The sequence below is a fragment of the Monodelphis domestica genome, chromosome 3 (assembly GCF_027887165.1).
Source record: "Monodelphis domestica isolate mMonDom1 chromosome 3, mMonDom1.pri, whole genome shotgun sequence".
Lineage (NCBI taxonomy): Eukaryota > Metazoa > Chordata > Mammalia > Didelphimorphia > Didelphidae > Monodelphis > Monodelphis domestica.
This window is the reverse complement of record NC_077229.1, coordinates 60,123,120-60,141,845: the sequence shown is the minus strand read 5'-3', so window position 1 is coordinate 60,141,845 and position 18,726 is coordinate 60,123,120. Positions and strand designations below refer to the sequence as shown.

Below are 18,726 nucleotides of genomic sequence, written 5' to 3'. Positions count from 1 at the left end.
GGTAAGCAGACAGGCAGGCAGACAGATACTGCCAGACAGGATGGATAGATGAATGGATGGATAGATGATAGGCAGGCAGACAGACTGATGATAGATAAATAGACAGACAAATAGAGATAAGTAGACAGATAGATATAAATAGATAAATAGATAAATGGACAGACAAACAGGCAGATGGACAGAGATATGTAGATGGATGGATGGATAGATGGATAAAGAGCTAGATGGACAGACAGAAAGATGGATAGAGACAGAGAGATGGATGGATGGGTAGACAGATGATGGATGGATGAATGGATGGAGAGAGCTAGATGGACAGATGGACAGGTGGATGGAGAGAGAGATGGATAGATGGATGGATAGAGATAGTAGACAGACAGACACAGGTAAGCAGATAGGTTAGTAGACAGACAGACATAGACTTTACCCCAATAGAATATAAACTCTTTGGGGGAACAAGAATTGTTTCTCCCTTTTCCTCCCTTTTGTTCCTCCTCTTCAAAGGGGTCTGGAGGTTCTCACCTTTGCTCAGAGGATCGATGCTCCGTGAGGTTAAGCAATTTTCTGTTTTTGTCTTTGTATGTGCCTAGCCCAGTGCCAGGTACGTAAATGCTCCTCCACACAAGGGGCTCTAGATGAGGGATTTCTATGACTAATTCGTAGTCTTAGATCACACGCTCCAGAGGGCAGAGATTGTATCCTCGGTGCTGAGCACAGTGCCCGGCACACAGTAGGTTCTTAATAAATGTGGAATGACCAAGAGCTGCCTAGAGAACTAAGAGGTGAAGCCAGGCAGATGAAAGGCACTGAAATGTTCGTTGCATTGAATTCACCATCTCAATCCTCCTATAGCAGACATGGTCCTCTCCTTGCTTTGATCTTCGCTGGCTACCAGGGAAGGGGAAAAAAGGGGGAGCTTTGGGGGAGCTTAAGCCTTCCTCCGCAGGCTTGGCTGGTTCTGAGCATCTCAGGCCAACTCTCTGCCAACCAAGGCCTTCCTCAGACTCAGTTTCCTGTTCTGGAGGTCTCTAAAACCTGCCCTGGTCTCTGGTGTTTCTGGGGCTCAGAAGCCGCTCCCTTTCCTTTATGGATGGGAATGGGGGTTTGGAGGGCTCCCCTTTCTTCTTGGCCAGTTTCCCTCTCTAGCCTCAGACCCCTGGATCTCATCAGTGTCTCCATTTCCTTCCCTCCTTGTCTTTTCCTTCTGTTTCCCCTCACCCGAGCAGGTATGGATCAGAGCTCCCACCGAGAGCCCCAAAGGAGAACATGAGCAGCCCTGGCCAGGAGAATCTTCCTCTCTCCAGTGGCAGGAGGCGGCTCCGGGACCAGGCTTGGGAGGAAGGGTGAGAGAGGCCCCGGTGGGAACAGAGAGCCTGAGCAAAGACACAAGAAGCCCAGCATGGCAGGAACGTCCAGTGCCACAGAACCCACATTCCCTCTCCTGCCTCCTGGGGCAAGCACATTCCCTACATGTTATGGAAAGCAGCTGGGGGGCCACAGTGCAGAGTCTTAGGCCTGGAGCCCCCAGATCCAAGTTCAAATGCACACTCAGACACCCACCAGCCAAGAGACCCTGGTCAAGTCACTTTAGGCTACTGGCCTCTGTTTCCTTAACAGTAAAATGGGGATATAAATAGCCCCTAATTTGTGTTATGAGGTCAAAAGAGATCATTTTAAAGCACTTTAGCACAATGCCTGACTTGTAACAGGCAGTATACAAATGGAGCAAATAGATTTGGATAAATATGTAAATAGTTGTACCTAAATAAATGTGTAAATAACAGTATTTGGCTAAATATATAAATGGAAGTATTTCAATAAATATACAGTAGCATTTAAAGAAATACTATGATATTATAAAGTATAATATAACAGAATAAATTTAATATATACATGCTACTATATTAATATATCAATTACTAAATTAGTATAATATATAAATTAAATACTATAATAAATAAATCTCAATTTGTTATTATAGTTATAATAACATTATTATTAGAAACAAGTCTATAAATAGTATGCATTATCATTATTATTTTTAGGAAGAAACTGAGGTCCTGTGAGGGGGATGTCCTCCTTTCTACCCCATCCTCCTCCCATGGCCTTCCAGAATCCCTCCCTAAGCCCCAGAGGCTTCTCTGCTGGTCCTGAGCGCCCCCCACCCTGGCAGCCCAGTGACTGCTGGGTGTGTGCAAACCAGCTCATTCTAATCTACAGAAACTCTGCCTGGGCCTCCATGGATCCGATCAGTTAGCAAACCTGTCAAAAAAGAAAAGATGGTTCATCTGGCAGGACCTGTTCCAGGTGAACTCATTCTGAACCCAGGAGAAAGAACAACCCTCCCATTTTACAGAAAAGGAAACTGAGGCCTAAATCGATTCAGTGACTTGCCCAAGGTCATCCAGGTAATCAATGTCCGAAAAAGCAGAGTTTGAGGCCATTTCTTCTCCTCTCTCTCTCCCTGTCTCTTTCCTTCCCTCCCTCCCTCTTGTTTCTCTCTCTCTCCCCCTCTCGGTTTCTCTCCTCTGTCTCTCCCCCTCTTTCTCCCTCCCTCTGTCTCTCTCCTTCTCTCCCTCTCTCTGTCAGTCTGTCTCCTTTTCTTTCTGTCTCTTTCCTTCTTTCTGTCTCCCCCCTCCCTCCTTCCATCTGTCTGTCTGTCTCTCTCTCTCTCTCTCTCTCTCTGTCTCTCTTTCTCTCTCTCTTTCCCTCCCTCTCTCTCCCCCTCTCCCTCCCTCACTCTCTCTCTCCCCCTCTGTCTCTGTCTCTCTCTCTGTCTCTCTCTCTCTCTCTCTCTCTCTGTCTCTCTCTCTGTCTCTCTCTCTCTCTCTCCCCCTCTCCCTCCCTCACTCTCTCTCTCCCCCTCTCCCCCTCTGTCTCTGTCTCTCTCTCTCTGTCTCTCTCTCTCTCTGTCTCTCTCTCTCTCCCTCCCCCTCCCTCTCTCTCTCCCCCTCTCCCTCTCTGTCTCTCCCTCTCTGTCTGTCTCTCTCTCCCCCTCTGTCTGTCTGTCTGTCTGTCTCTCTCTCTCTCCCCCTCTGTCTCTGTCTCTCTCTGTCTCTGTCTCTCTCTCTCTGTCTCTCTCTCTCTCTCTCCCTCCCCCTCCCTCTCTCTCTCCCCCTCTCCCTCTCTGTCTCTCCCTCTCTGTCTGTCTCTCTCTCCCCCTCTGTCTGTCTGTCTGTCTGTCTCTCTCTCTCTCCCCCTCTCCCCCTCTGTCTCTGTCTCTCTCTGTCTCTGTCTCTCTCTCTCTGTCTCTCTCTCTCTCTCTCCCTCCCCCTCCCTCTCTCTCTCCCCCTCTCCCTCTCTGTCTCTCCCTCTCTGTCTGTCTCTCTCTCCCCCTCTGTCTGTCTGTCTGTCTGTCTCTCTCTCTCTCCCCCTCTCCCCCTCTGTCTCTGTCTCTCTCTGTCTCTGTCTCTCTCTCTCTGTCTCTCTCTCTCTCTCTCCCTCCCCCTCCCTCTCTCTCTCCCCCTCTCCCTCTCTGTCTCTCCCTCTCTGTCTGTCTCTCTCTCCCCCTCTGTCTGTCTGTCTGTCTGTCTCTCTCTCTCTCCCCCTCTCCCCCTCTGTCTCTGTCTCTCTCTGTCTGTCTCTCTCTCTCTCTGTCTCTCTCTCTCTCTCTCCCTCCCCCTCCCTCTCTCTCTCCCCCTCTCCCTCTCTGTCTCTCCCTCTCTGTCTGTCTCTCTCTCCCCCTCTGTCTGTCTGTCTGTCTCTCTCTCCCCCCCTTTCCCTCTGTCTCTGTCTCTCCCTCTGTCTGTCTCTCCCTCTCTGTCTGTCTCTCTCTCTTTCTCTCTGTCTGTCTCTCTCTCTCCCCCCCTTTCCCTCTGTCTCTCTCTCTTTCTCTCTGTCTGTCTCTCCCTCTCTGACTGACTCTCTCTCCCTGTCTGTCTGTCTCTCTGCATGCTAGAGTCATATCCAGTTTGTCTCCTTTTTCTCCTCTGTAAAATGGGAGCATTAGCGCCTGACCTGGGGCAGGAAGACTGTCTTTCTGGGTTCCGATCTGGCCTCAGACGCTTACTGGCGGGTGACCCCAGCGGTCACCTCACTCTTCTCCCCTGAAGGAAATGGCAAAGGACGACAGCCCCGACCAATCACAAGGGACAGAAATGAGGAACCACATTATTCATTGGGAGGAGGCCAGCCTTCCCACAGAGCCTCCCGGCCTGCAGGCACAGAGCTCTCTGGCTTCCAGGAAAAAGGAGATTTAAGTAAACGGTCCATAAATCAGTGCAGGGAAGGGACAAGGCTGAACCCCAAGAGCTTTGCAGCCCCCTCCCGTAACCTAATCCATGGGGGGGTGCAGCCCCAGGACACCCCCTCACTCTTAGCCCCCTGGGTGGGTTTGAGTCAGTAAATCAATGACAGACAGTGGGATCCAAAGGGGGCCCAAGGCATCCTCCAGCACCCCAAGCTGCCCTTCCTTGTCATTCAGCTGCTCCCCCGTGCCCGGCTCCCCCCTTCCCCAAAGCCACAGCCGGCCCTCCGGCTGAGAGCTGGAGGTGCCACACTTTAGGAATGAATGGCCGGGGGGACGGTGGGTACAGGCTGGGCAGAAGGGGCCGGGGGTGGGCTGCCCTGGCAGACTACCCAGCCTTGGAACAGCCCCCCATCCCTAAGGGGCCTGGAAGCAGAACTTCCATCTAACCTCCACAATGAGGAAACTGGCCAGTGGCCAGTCCAGGGTCATCCTCTCCTCTCAGTACTATGGAGGGAGGGGAGCACCCCAGGGCCCGGCCCACAGGAGGCCCTGCTAGCAGGTCCCAGGAGAGCTTCTGAAACGGCAGCTCCAGCAAACAAAGATGAGGGTCCCCGAAAGTTGGGAGAGGCCTTAAAGCCGATAACTTAGCAGCGGCAGCTGTCCAGAGAGGCTGGTCCCGGCCCAGGCCCTGGGGCTCAGCTTTCCCAAGTTATCCTAAACAGGACTCCCATGCCATGCAAAACTCTCCAGAGACCCAATGGGCACTCCAGAGTCCAGAGAAGGGGCTCCTCCAGGCCGGGCCTAGAGGGGCCAGGCGGCTCAGGAATCATGTGGCCTCTCCTCCAGGGAGAAGGGGGGCACAGATAATCCACCCCCATCTTCCTGGGTCACACAGTCCTTCCCAGGGCTTCAGAGGAATCTTCTCCAGGGGATTCCCAGAGCCACTCTACACGGAGGGCCTTTTCCAGGCCGGCCTCCAATTCCTCCCAGGACTAAGGCTCCCAGGGGGCTCCCCGGCCTCTCCATCCCGCTCAGGAGCGGCTTTCCCAGGAAGCCAGCAGGACAAGGTTGGGGCTCTCCTTTTTATAGCCCCAGGAAGCCTGCGCACACAAGTTGCCCACACAGAGACAAGCAGGGGCCCAGCTGGCATCAAACAAAACAAAGGGGGGTCTGGGTACCAAGGACAGTAGGAAAGGGGACGCCCCACCCCCAGCCCAGGCCCTGCCTCCAGGGCCTTCCCCAGACCCCAGACTGGGAGGTTATGGCAAGGAAACAGGGAAAGGCCTCACACAGGCCCTGGTGTGTCCAGATTGTCCTTCCCTGGGGCCTTGGGGAGCTTGAGGAGCAAAGAGAGGAGAATGAGCTGCCCCCGAAGCCCCGCAGCTCCCGGCTGGTCCGGGGTACCCCTCCTCCTTGGGGCAGAAAGTAGGAATGACTCTGGGCTCAGGCCGGGTACCAGGGGTGCCCCTGGTGCAAGCTCTCCCCTGGAGCAAAGGGCAGGGCGAGGGGCAGGGATCGGGCCTTCCCTCCCAGGCCCAGGCCTCCAGCCCTCCCCGTCAGGAAGAAGCCGGCTCCTCTCAGCGCCCACTCTCCACAAGCCTGGCCTTGGGAGCCCAAGTGACCTCCCTCCCTTGGCAGCTGAGGGATGGCAGGCCCGGATTCTGGAGGGCGGAGGAGGCCCGGCCCTCCCGCGGCAGAGGGCCTGTACCCGGGCCTTTCAAAATGGGCCCAGCGCAAGCTCTACACGCAAGTCAGTTAATTCCGCACCAAAGTCTTCATTTTTCTACTCTGGGTGACAACAGGGACGAGGGGGTTGGAGGGAGAGAGCCCCTCGTGGAGCCTCGGCGGGGGTCTGCGCCCCTCACTCACGGGCCCGTCCCCCGGCTCAGCCAAGCTCTAGGCCCCTTTCAGCTTCTCTGCACCGGCCTTTGGCCCCAAGTCCCCTCTCTGCCCCTTCCTCCCCTGCAGGACAAGGGTCCATATCCCTCCTTCTGGGGTGGGTGGCTCTGCACCAGGCCGGACAAGAGGGCTCTGGGACTGGCCCCCCATGATTCTAAGCCTGGGGAAGGGCGGAAGAAAAGACTGCCTCAAGATTATCCTTCTGCACCGGGGAAGAGTCAGGGAGCCTCCTGTTCCAGAGTTCAAAGCCAGCCTCCAACAGGGAGGAGCCACGGACAAACCCTAGGCCACCGGGCCTCAGTTTCCTCATCTGGAAAATGAGCTGGAGAAGGAAATGGCCAAGACCTCCCGTCTCCACCAAGAAAACCCCCACAGGCTTCCTAGCTGGGTGACCCTATGCAAGTCACTTCATTCTGTCTGCCTCCGTTTCCTCATCTTTTAAAATAGGCTAGAGAAGGAAAGGGCAAACCTCGCTGGGTGACCCTGGGCCAGTCACCTCACCCCACTGCCTAGCCCTGACTTGGAATCAGAATGGACTCTAAGAGGAAAGGTTTAAGAAAACACCTGTACAACCTAGTGGAACGGCGAATTGACTATGGGAGGGGGTGGGAGAACATGGATCTTGTAACCACAGAAAAATATTCTAAATTAATTAAATAAATAAAATTTCCCAAAACTTCAAAATAAAATTAAAATTAAAAAAAAAATAAGGTTGAAGAAGAAAAAAACAAAAACAAAACAACTAACTTTGGCAGTGAAGTCCGGAGTCCGTATGGGAGTCGTCCCCTCCCTCGGCCCTCCTCACTGACTCTTCTCCAGTGGCCCCTCTTCCCTCTCAAACGGAGGAAGGCATTCTGGGAAAGCTGGTCTGGGAGGAGGGGCCCTGAGGGCCTGGTAATGACTTAGTCCAGTAATAACCCCCCCCCCCCAAACAAAAACAAGCCAGGCAGGGCTGGGCCCATTCATTTTCCTGTAACAATAGCTGGCTGTGACCTGTGCAAATCTTAAAGCAGCCCCTTGGTCCTTTTTTATCAAAGCTTCAAACCTCCGCCATTCCATTTCCCAAGGGAGAAGCCTTCCAAGGGGATGGGGGAGCCTGGGGCCTGGGCTGGTGATTTCAGGAGGAGCAGGAGGAAAGCCCACCCAGATGGGGAAACGCCCAGAGCTGCCCCCAAATGGATAGTGGGAGGGATGGAAGGAGAGGGGAACCTGAACTCAGGGCTTCCAGGGGGTCAGTAGGGGAAGGTCTGAGCAGCCAGGTGGCTCTGTGGACAGTGACGGGCCTCTGTGATGGGTCAGCTACGCCCTGGACAAGTCACTTAACCCTTCTTGCTCTTCCCTCCTTAGAATGGATCCTTAGCTGTGATTTTTAAAAATTTTAAACCCTTACCTTCCATCTTGGAGTCAATACTGTGTATTGGTTCCAAGGCAGAAGAGCACTAAGGGCTAGGCAATGGGGGTCAAGTGACTTGCCCAGGGTCACCCAGCTGGGAAGTGTCTGAGGCCAGATTTGAACCCAGGACCTTCCGTCTCTAGGACTGGCTCTCCATCCACTGAGCTACCCCGCTGCCCCACCTAGCTGTGATTCTAAGACAGAAGATACAGGTTAGAAAAAACTCCCTGGAAGCTGATCGCCCCAAAATGAAGGCCTGTGACCCCAAATGTAGGTGGCATTTGGGGAGAGCGGCGCTGAGCCCACCCAGCTGCCCAGAACACACTTTCCTGAAAGGTACCCATCAGCAGCCGGGGGACAGAGGCCTTGGTCTCCTCCTCTGTAAAATAAGGGAGTTGGACGAAGTGGTCAGAAGGTCCAATGTGGTGTAGAGAAAGATCTGGGTTCAAATCCTGCCCTGAGTGTACTCCTTATCTGGAAAGCCTGGGCCTAGTTGCCTCGGTCCTTCCCACCCCCACCCCCCATGTAAGAGGTGAAGGGGTTGGTCTAGTGGGTCTCTGGGGTCCAGATTTAGGATGCATGATCCCCCCCCCCCCCCCCCCCCCCCCCCCCGGTGGCCTAGATCTAAGCAGGCCCCCAAGCCTCCCTCCCTCCCCCTCCCCTAGGGCGGCTCCTCCCAGCTGGGCCTGGAATTGGAGTTTCTCTAGGCAGAGACAGTTGGAAGGAGGCGGCACCTGTGAAAACAGAAACAGCCCTGGAGGGAGAATACATGTAGTTCCTCCAAGTCAGGAACCACTGGTTGGGTCACAGGTGCTTTCCGAGGGACAGGTGGAGAGACCAGAGCAGCCCAGGAGGTGGGCCTGAGGTGTGCAGCCGCCCGGAGGAAGGCTCTGGGCGGGAGGCCAGGGGAGATGTCCCCCAGCAGAGCTCCCGGAGCCTGAGCCTTCTCCCCGGCCGCCTGGTCGGCCTTTCCTCCAAGCAGCAGTTTGGGTTAAGGCAAGAAACCAGAGGCAGAGAATGAGGCAGGCTTGGGGGCCGAGGCCTCTACCCAGCCTCAGCCTCAAGCTGTCTGTCCGTCCATCCGTCCGTCCGTCTGTTTGTCTCCCTCCCCCTTTCTATCTCTGTCCCTCCCCCCCTCTTCCCCTCTGTCTCTCCATCTCTCTGTCTGTCTCTCCATCTCTCTGTCTGTCTCTGCATCTCTCTGTCTGTCTCTCTCTCTCTCTCTCTCTCTGTCTCTCCATCTCTGTCTGTCTCTCTGTCTGTCTGTCTCTCCATCTCTCTGTCTGTCTCTCCATCTCTGTCTGTCTCTCCATCTCTCTGTCTGTCTCTCCATCTCTCTGTCTGTCTGTCTCTCCGTCTCTCTCCCTCTGTCTGTCTCTCCATCTCTCTGTCTGTCTCTCTGTCTATCTCTCCATCTCTCTCTGTCTGTCTCTCCATCTCTCTGTCTGTCTCTCCATCTCTCTGTCTGTCTGTCTCTCCGTCTCTCTCCCTCTGTCTGTCTCTCCATCTCTCTGTCTGTCTCTCTGTCTATCTCTCCATCTCTCTCTGTCTGTCTCTCCATCTGTCTGTCTCTCTCTCTGTCTCTCCATCTCTCTGTCTGTCTCTCCATCTCTCTGTCTGTCTCTCCATCTCTGTCTGTCTCTCTGTCTGTCTGTCTCTCCATCTCTCTGTCTGTCTGTCTCTCTCTCTCTGTCTGTCTCTCCATCTCTGTCTGTCTCTCTGTCTGTCTGTCTCTCCATCTCTCTGTCTGTCTCTCCATCTCTCTGTCTGTCTCTCCATCTCTCTCTCTCTGTCTGTCTGTCTCTCCATCTCTCTGTCTCCCCCTCCCCCCAGACTGCGTTTGGGGGAATGAGTAGTTGGGGGGATCACAGGGGAATTCTGCTTCCATCTCTCTCTCAAACAGGGCTCCCTTTTCCAGGCTCTTCATCCCGCCAGCCACCCTCTGAAAAGATGTCTCTGCCCCAGACCCCAGGGGCAAAGCTGAGGAGGCAGCCAGACCTGGGGGAGATCCGCTTTGATCCGGGCACCCCAAGAGCAGGAAGCCAAGAAGCTCAGAGTCTTGGCTTGAGAAATAGCCCCTGGCCTGGGCCGGGGTCACAGGGGGCTTGGGGATCCAAGGAGATGGATAATAGAGGGGAAATGCTTTAGGCTGAAAATGGGCCGCCCTCCAGATAGGGCTCTCAGGGCAGGAGGGGCTTGGGGCGGCAGCCCTGGAGCCAAGGCTCCATCCACGCCACCTGTATGCAATGAAGGGGCAGGAGCTGGCCTGGCCATCCCTCCTCGCTCTGGTCCTGTCCCCAGCCCTCTTTCTCAGGAAAATGGGAGACGGGGAGGCCGAGAAAGGGGAACTGATACCTGTGGCCAGGAAAGCTTCAGTGAACCACGGAAAGAGTTCTTTTTCGGGTCAACTTTTATCATTATTCAGGTTCTTGGGGGGGCACACATCAGGCGCACCCCAATACTACCCAAGTCTGTTTTTCTCTTCCTCACCAGACGCTGGGCCTTAACTTGGTGTCACAAAAATTTCCTTCCATGGGAAAGAATATGTATCATGGAACTATGGGAAAATATTCTAAATTAATTAATCAATTAAAAACATTTTTAAAAAAACTCCCCTCCAAAGTCTAGGTAGCTCAGGCCGGGCCTCCTCCTCCTCCAAACGCTCTCCTGGATTGCTCCCTCTAAGCTTAGGAGAGGGAGGCCTCCATCAGGATTGATGTTTTGCTGTTGCTCACTTTTATTCCTCTTTTCCCCCCTATTGCCTTCATTTCCAAATAAATAGAATCGACCTCTCTCCCTTTCCCCTCTGCTTTCTTGTAACAAATAAAGGGGAGGAGGATGACCATCTAGGCAATGGTGGGCTTCTCTAGTCCGCCCCCTGTGCCAAGAAGGGGCCTGGGCTCTGGGCTCCGTACCCAACAGAATGCAAGCTCGGAAGGAAGGGGCTTGTTAAATTTTTCACCTTGGTATCCCCAGGGCTTGGCACAGGCTGTTGCTTTTCAGCTGTGATGGATTCTTCATGACCCCATTTGGGGTTTTCTTGGCAGATCCTGGAGTGGTCTGCCATTGGCAGAGGAGGAAACTGAGGCAAACAAGGTGCCTTGCCCAGCATCAGAAGCTGGTTCTGAATTCACAAAGGAGTCCTTCCCTTCCTGACTCCAAGCCTGGCACTCCCTAGCTGCCCCTGGCATACAGTAGGGCTTTAATAAATGCTGATCCCTTGCTGGACTGACTGCCCAGGCCAAGAGTAGAGCCTGGAGGAAGCTAAGAAAATGAGACATTGAGTGGAAGTGAGGGGAGTATCCCAAGCCCCTTCCTCACTTTACCCAGATGATTTGTCCCTGTCACACATTTAGCAACACTGAACCCACCCTGACTTTGCCCCAGGCCCCACAGGATGCCCAGAATAATGCCCACCCAGGGCACAGCCCCATCGTGCCATGGGCAGCCAGAGTTAGAGGCAGAGAAAACTAGACGTGGTCCTTGGAGGTGGCAGGAAGGATCTTTTTGTCTGGAAAAGCTCTGGGTGGGAGGGCAGGCTTTGGGAGCCACCCTATGGGGTGGCACCCCAAGAAATCAGTCTCATCTGGAGCGGTTTCTAGTAAACAATTGGTGCTGGAGACTTTGATTCATTAGCATTCTGACCAAGTTCCTTTTTTAGCCTGCCTCTCCCACTTAAAAGGAAAAGCAGAGAGGATCAAAGTGCCTTTAAATGCCAGCCCCACATCCATCAGATACCTCTGCGTGATTCACCCCACCAGCTTCAAACCCAATTAGCAGTTTCATCTGCATGAAATGGGTGTTTATCTCCCTGGGGAAGCCGGATGGGGCTCCAATGGCCCAACTTCCTCAGCTCCCTTCTTGAGGCCTGGGTCCCCCTGAGCAGGAGACTGGCTCTCCCCTCTTCTTCAGCTCTTTTCCTCCCTTCCCCACCGTATAGTGCCGGAGCTGGGAGGCCCCTCATGGCCTACTCTTAGGACCCAGCTGGAAGGACTCACTCTTGGGACCCAGAACGTCTAACCTGGAAGCTGGAAGGACCTCAGAAACTATTCTAAGCCTTCATTTTTACAGAAGAGTAAACCGAGTCCTCGTTAATGACAGGAGAGATTCTTCTCCCTCCTCAGTGGCAGATCTCTAGGATGAAATTTCTTGAGGGGAGGCAGAGGAGAAGAGGAGTTCCGCATTCGCTGAGTCCCAGAGAATGACACAGATAAACATGGAAATTGCTGAGCACACAAGGTGTGATGGTATATACACACAGATAGGCAGCCTGACCCATGCTCAGGAATCGTGCAGAGTTTACTGTTCTGATGAGGCCCTTCAGGCTCTCATCGCTTAGCACCAAATCTTTTAACACCCTCAAAAAATACCTCAACCCCAGCCCCTAACATCACTGCTTTAGGATCTTCCTGGAGGCTTGGACAGATAAGGAAACTTATCTGAATGAATAAGTGAATGATTGGGGCAAAGTCAAAAACAGGTAGCAAAGGGGAGATCTGAACCCAGGGCTTTGGGATTCGACACCTCATATTCTTTCTGCTGCCCTACACAGCCCTCTGGCTTGGTGAGAGGTGCACCTCTGAACCCATACCGCAGCCTGGCATCTTGGACCCCTAAGACAGAAATGGGACTGTTCAGGATTAGGAAATGAAAAGGAAAACCACTTCTCACCAATCCTACTCTTTCTTCATCCCCTCTCAAAAGCAAGCTTTAGGATACAGGCATTTATTTATCTCTCCAAATAAGGAAGCAGAAGGAACCCTGGGGGAGAAGGGGTCTAGAAAGGCAAGGACTCAACCAGTGGCCAGCCCCAACTCTCCACTTCCTAGGGATCCTTTTCCTAAGAAGTCTAAGGTGAAAGGTAAAAGTTTGGAGGAAAGACAGGAAAAAAAGGCTCAGAAATCTGGCCCTACACTGGTCATTCCAGTACACACACTATCCTTTCCTTCCTCAGGCACTGGAGCTTCCAAAAAAGTCAAAGAGTAAAAGGAGAAAAGGAGGACCTACTAACAGGATATTCTGTCTCTCTCCTCTGTCACCAGAGCCTTTAGATAGGGGAAAGGTCCTCTTTCACAGATGACCTGGTGGACGTGCCCAGTGCAGGCTCTGAACAACCAGGGAGCATGAGTCAGTGCCAAAGACCCAGAACAAGTGAGGAACAGTGAGAACATTTGGAGTCCGAGGTCCTGGGGTCAAATCCCAGTTCTACCACTCCCTCCCTGAGGGAATTTGGAACAAGTCACTTAAGCTCTCTGGGGCCTCAATTTCCTCTCCTGTAACCTGAGAGGGTTAGATTGGATCTCTAGGTCCCTACTGGCCCTAAATAGGACCCTATGCTCTAGCAAGGAGACACTGGATCTTGAGGGAAGGGGAGAGAAAAGGGGGAAGGGAGATGCCCCCAATTCTGAATTTAGGAGCTACATTGATAACTAGCACATTCTTTAAAGATTTTTTTTTATTTCAATAACAAATTTCCACATAAGTTTTCCAAAGTCATAGGATCCCTATTGTCTCCTTCCCTTCTTCCCCCCTTGCTCCTGGAGCTGACAAGTCATTCAATCTGGGTAGTATACGATAACTAGCACTTTCTTTTTTTTTTTAGTTTATTTAAATTTTTTCAATTTTAATAACTAATTTCCACATAAGTTTCTAAAGTTCTATGATCCATACTGTCTCCTTTCCTTCTTCCCTCCTTGCTCCTGGAGCTGACAAGTCATTCAATCTGGGTAGTATACGATAACTAGCACTTTCTTTTTTTTTTAATTTATTTAAATTTTTTCAATTTTAATAACTAATTTCCACATAAGTTTCTAAAGTTCTATGATCCATACTGTCTCCTTCCCTTCTTCCCTCCCTGCTCCTGGAGCTGACAAGCTGTTCAATCTGGGTTGTACATGATAACTAGCACTTTCTTTTTTTATGAACATTTTTATTTTAATAACAGATTTCCACATGTTTTCCAAAGTTCTAGGATCTATATTGTTTCCTTCCTTTCTTCCCTCCCCCCTCCTGGAGCTGACAAGCCACTCAATCTGGGTTAAACATGATAGCTAGCACTTTCTAATAACAGTGAATTTTGATGTAAAAAGTGACGGTTTTTAATTGCTTGGCATGCTCTCGCCTTGGATCCTGCCAAGGAGAAGGAACTGAAGGAGTTAAAGCTTGGCTCCTGGCCACACTGATGATGGGCAGATAGATATTAAAGGTTAGAGGTGCCTCCCCTCCTAACTGCACTTTTCAGGGGCTCTTCCCTCCCTCACAGGCGATGCCTCCCCTTCCTAGGAAGGAGCCGGCTCTCCCTGTGCTCATCCAACAGCCTGGCACAAGGAAATTGACATTCTGGTCTATTTCCACCCTCAACAATCAATGAGGATGCCTCCTCTATCATACATCCATGAGCCCTTAGGACACCCTAGACGTGGGGCAGCCGGGTGCTGGCCTGGCCTCAAGCCTAGAAAAACCGGGGTTCCGATCCAGTGTGGGACGGATATGGGAGCAGGGCTCTGGAGTCCCTGGCCGCAGGGAGCTTCCACGCTCTGCCTTCAGGTCCTACAGTGGCGCTCCCTCGGCTGGCTGGCGGAAGTTTGGGCATTTTCAAATTCTCTTGGTATGACTAGGATGGGGGCTTTTCTTACTCATCAGTGGTTCCCCTAACCCCAAGGAAGCTTTCTGTTTTAAATGTCACTCTCAATCCAGACAGCTCAGATAAATATCGTCTCCCTCTCACAGCCTGCTTTCCATGGAGGGGTTCAACAGTCAGTCAATAAAAACAAATAATAATAAAAGCTCCCAGGCGCAGAGAGCTTTACAGGAGGTGGTCTGGGCAAGAATGCCTGGCGGCGGCATTGGGAAGCGCCTGCCTGGTCTGTTTAAGAGGTGGCACTTGAGCCAGGCGTTAAGGGAACAAAGGTTTCTTAGTCACGGTGGGGGACAGACTCTTGAGGACTCCAAGGCTGACTGCCCGAGAGGGAGGGTCATTGTGAAAACACTGAGCTACTCTCGGAATGTCTCGGGGCCTCAATGTGCCCATCTGTACGAAAAGGGCACTCTCTGGCTTGGAATCCCGTGCGTCTAATCCTTATGATCCAGGTTAGAATGGGAAGGGTTTGCCTTTCTTTGTAACAGTACATAGGCCAGGGGCTGGCACAGAGCACTCTTCTCACCCCCTCCCCACTTTTATTTTTAAATTCTTTAAAAAAGAGCGCGGGCCATTAAACCTTTTAAAATAAATTTAATCAATTCTAAGAGAAGAACAGTGAGAGAAGAGCAGCAGGGCTAGGCAAAGGGGGTTAAGTGACTTGCCCAGGGTCACACAGCTAGGAAGTGTCTGACTCCAGATTTGAACCTGAGACCCCAGGCCTGGGACTCTAGTCAGGGTGCCACCTAGTTGCCCCTAAGGAGCCTCCTTTCAAATAGGTGAAACAAAAATTGAGTAGAACTCAGGAAGGTTTCCAATGAACACTTGAGCAAAGCCTTCAAGTCTAGACCAGGGACCAGTCACAGATACTACCCAAGGCCCTCTGGTCCCTCGGACCTTCTCCAGCCCTACGAGTCAACAGGCAAATCCTATAGGACATTCTCTGGGCCTCAAGTTCCTTAGATGTCAAAGAAGGGACTTGGACCAGATTGGAGGATCTCGGCCAGCTTCAAATGCTTCCCAGGCTGATCTCAAATCAAACCTAGACCCTCTTGCTGGATCAGACAAAAGGAATGCCAGGAAAAATGAGTAAAACAGAGAGAAGTAAGTCAGCCAGGCCCCCAGGAACCCTAAATAAGTGGCAGCCATCACTGGAGAGAAGGAAGATGAGGATGCAGAACAGGAGTTCCAGTTCCAATCTCCTCCCCTACCACTTAGGAGAAGTCACTTCCCTAGACTGTGCCTCTACTTACTCATCTATAAAATGGGAATACTAGTAAAGATAACATCATCAAGATCCAATGAGCCCATTTATATAAAGCAACAATTATTACAGTTCATCTACTTAGAAACAAATCATAAAGACAGAGCTAGCAAGGGTGGGGGAGACCGCTCCAGGCCAGGAATGGGGAGGGCCTGGGCAAGTCACTTAACTCTAATCACCCAGCCCTTAGAGCAGTTCTGTTTTCAAAATCGAATCCACTCTAAAAACCAGAAGGTAAACAAACAGATTAAAGAAAGTCCAAACCACCCAGGCCAGAATCCTTCCTAGCAGCTCGTGCAGGGAGGGCAAAGTTTACTCAGGTCAGCAGGAGCTCCCCCACAGACAGAAAGCCCGGCCAGAGCCAACACCCAGGACCTTGGAAAATCACCTGAGCTGCTACTTCCCTCAGAGACCCGGTTCTGGACTGGCCAAGGCTTGGCCCTCCCCCACGCCGGACCCCCCCACCCCACCCCCCCCCAAGCTACTCTCACACCACTCCAAGCCAGGCCCAGCCCGGGTTTGTCATCCTCCTTCAGAAAACACTTCATTTCCTTCTCTACTTAAGAGTTCAGACAAGAAGAGGTGAATTTGCTCAGTAAATATCGTTCCTTATAAGTTCTCCAGACAAGCAATATTTTTTTGACAACCTATTAACCCCAGCAAATACGAGAAACGGGACTTTCTAAAAGTCACCCCCCCCAAACACCGCCCCCCCCACTCAGAACCATCACACCACTAAGGTGGGGGGAGGGGAGAGAGGGAGTGGAAATCAGCCAATTCCCCATCTTATCCCCACTAAACACCCCACCGTAAGTATTTCTTTCCTCACTATCTCCTATGGCAGATAAAGTAATAATTGGCAAGAGGAGGGAAAGGGCCAGGAGGAACGTCGAGGTGTAAGAGGTCTAGGCTTGACCTTTGGGTTTCAACAGACAGGTGATCCCCGGCAGCCTGAAGCCTGGCCTCCGGACACTGACAGCATTGGTTAAAAACCTCACTTATAACAACCCCCTTTTGCCCCCCAATCGGCAACGAACGTGGAGGGTTGCCCCACCAGGGCGGCTTCAGGAAATTGCAAATTAAGGAACATTCCAGTCATCGGCACCCCAAAGAGGCAAGGGGTGCGGGATACAAGGAGTGGGGAGTCGGTGTTTACATTCAGCAAAACAACATCGAACCAGCCAGCCCCACCACTAACCAGGTCCAAGTTTATAGACCACATCTGTCCCTGACTAGACTAGACGACAGGCAACGGGTGGGCCCCTAAATAACCTGGGGGGGGCGGCGTAGGGAGGGCGCGTCCCGCTCCGGAGACCCCTCTGGAATCAACCTCCCAGCAGCACAGCCCCCTCCCATTTCTAGCCCCAGAAAGTAAACACCCTCCCTCCTTGTGCAGTCCCCCTCAAAGCCCTGCCTGAGCCCCCACAAGACTCAAGAAAGGGGGGAGAACCGGGGGCCGCTCTTACCTCCAAGGCCTCCAGGGTGCTGAAGCTGGCGATCGCAAAGCCATCGATCAATTCCTCTTCCTGGGAGCTGGACTCTCGGCGCCGGCGGCGCGGGGGGCGTGAGTTTCGGGGGGCGGCCGTAGCCGCCGCCACCGCCGTCGCCGCGCCCCGGGGGTGCGCGCAGTTCTGGCTCGTGTTCTCTTTGCCCGGGCTGGGCTCCCGGTCGGAACCGGACGACGGGCTCTGATTCCGGGCCTCACGGGCGGCCGCCTCCCTCCGCCTCACGCGGTCCCTCTGGGAGCGAGACCGGCGGCTCTGCCGGACCTTCCCATCCATTTCCACGGCTCCGGCCGCGCTGGCCGCCCCACTAAAGGCAGTCGTCCTCGCTGCCCCTAGGGATCCTCCGGGGTTAGACGCCACAGCCGCGGGGAAACCACGCGATGACCTTGACTCCAACCCCCAGGACGGGGGTTTTTAAATGGAATTTTTTTAAAACCCACAAAAAACAGCGTAAAACTCCAAGTCTCCCGCCCTCCCGGGGATATCCGCTTTTAAAATTGAGACGGGAGGGTATGATAGACACCCCCGACTGGGAGGACTGTTCCAAAGCCGGGGTCCACCGCAGCCAGAAGCCCAGCCGCCGCCGCAGGCTCAGGCTCCCCCGCCGCTCCGCCGCGCTCGCTCTCCCGCCCGCGCGCCCTCCTTTCCGCCTTCGGGACTAAGCTGCAACACAGAATTCCATCCGGAACGCGGGGGCTTTGCAACTTTGTAGCGAGGGCCGCACCGGCAGCCCCGGCCCCTACCCCTGCCCCTCCCGAAGCCCCGAGGGGTGGTGGAGGGGGTGGCAGTGAGGGGTGGGAGGGGGCGAGGTCACACGCCCGGTGGGGGGGGCAGCGGACAGACCCAGCCCCGGCTCGGCCTCTCCCCACCGGTCCTCTCGGGAACTTTCATCCGTCTCGGGGGCGGCAGCGGGAGGTTCTTGGGGGGGATGGAGAGGCGGGGTGGGGGTGTCAGCCCCCCCCCCCGCCGGAGCGGCCTCTGGACGGGAAGCTTCTCAGCGTGGCTGCTCTCGCCTCGGCAGCACGGGGCTCTGTCTCCCCATGGTCGCTCCCCTAGCCGCGCCGCCTTCTCCCGGGGAGCGGCCACCCGTCTTGCTGCCCCCCCCACCCCCGGCCCCGGCGAAATGCCCCGGGTTCGGCTACTCGGCGGGCTGGATCCAGGCTCTTAAAGGGACAGGAGCGGCTGCTGCTGCAGAGAGCGGGCAGGAGGGAGGGTAGGCGGGCGGGCGGAGGGGGGAAATTTCCTCTCCTTCTGAATTGTACAGTGCAGCAAAGCCCAGAGCTGATAACAACTGACGTATTTCCGCCAGCCTGTAATTACCAAAGGAAGTGAGGGACTTTATTCGGGGGCCGGGGAGCCCGGGCGGGGGCGCGGTGGGGCCGGGGGGCCGCCTCCTACTGTCCCCGAGGGAGGGCGGGGGGTGGGCGACTCCCCCAGGCCTCAGCCCCCGCCCAGACAAACCCACGCTTCTACGTCCTTCCTCCCTCCCCCCCCACCTCCCCAAAGATGGGTAGGCGAGCAAGACCCTGAGCTAGGAAGAGTGCAAGCTCTGTCAGGACCTCGGCGTTTCAGGGGCCCCCTCCTCTAAATCCAGGAGAACCCGAGAGCGGCCCCGCCCCCCTCTGGAAACAGAGCATCGGCCCCCCCTCCCTGTGGTGTGTTTGGAATAACCCGCTGTGGCCCCGCCCCTTGGTAGAGGGGAGACCTCCTCCCCCCCACCTTCGCCCCGCCCCATCTCTCCCTGAGGGTGCCCCTGTAACTGTGGGAAGCCCGGGGCGCCTCCTTGTTTGTGGGGTGAGGGTCGGAGAGGGGCACGTGCCCCGAGCCTCCCCTGCCCTC

The 18,726-nt window shown here is 53.9% G+C and overlaps 1 protein-coding gene across 1 annotated transcript in view; it reads right to left on the bottom strand.

Moving 5' to 3' along the window:
* The window catches only part of FBRSL1 (fibrosin like 1), a gene marked incomplete at its 3' end in the record, with an annotated part of 240,528 nt that extends 222,266 nt beyond the window's left edge, over window positions 1-18,262 (bottom strand). Inside the window, exon 1 of the mRNA XM_056820951.1 lies at window positions 16,849-18,262. Within this exon, the coding sequence (XP_056676929.1) occupies window positions 16,849-17,163 (315 nt within the window). The remainder of the gene's footprint in view (window positions 1-16,848) is intronic.
* Between the last annotated feature and the right edge of the window lie 464 nt (window positions 18,263-18,726).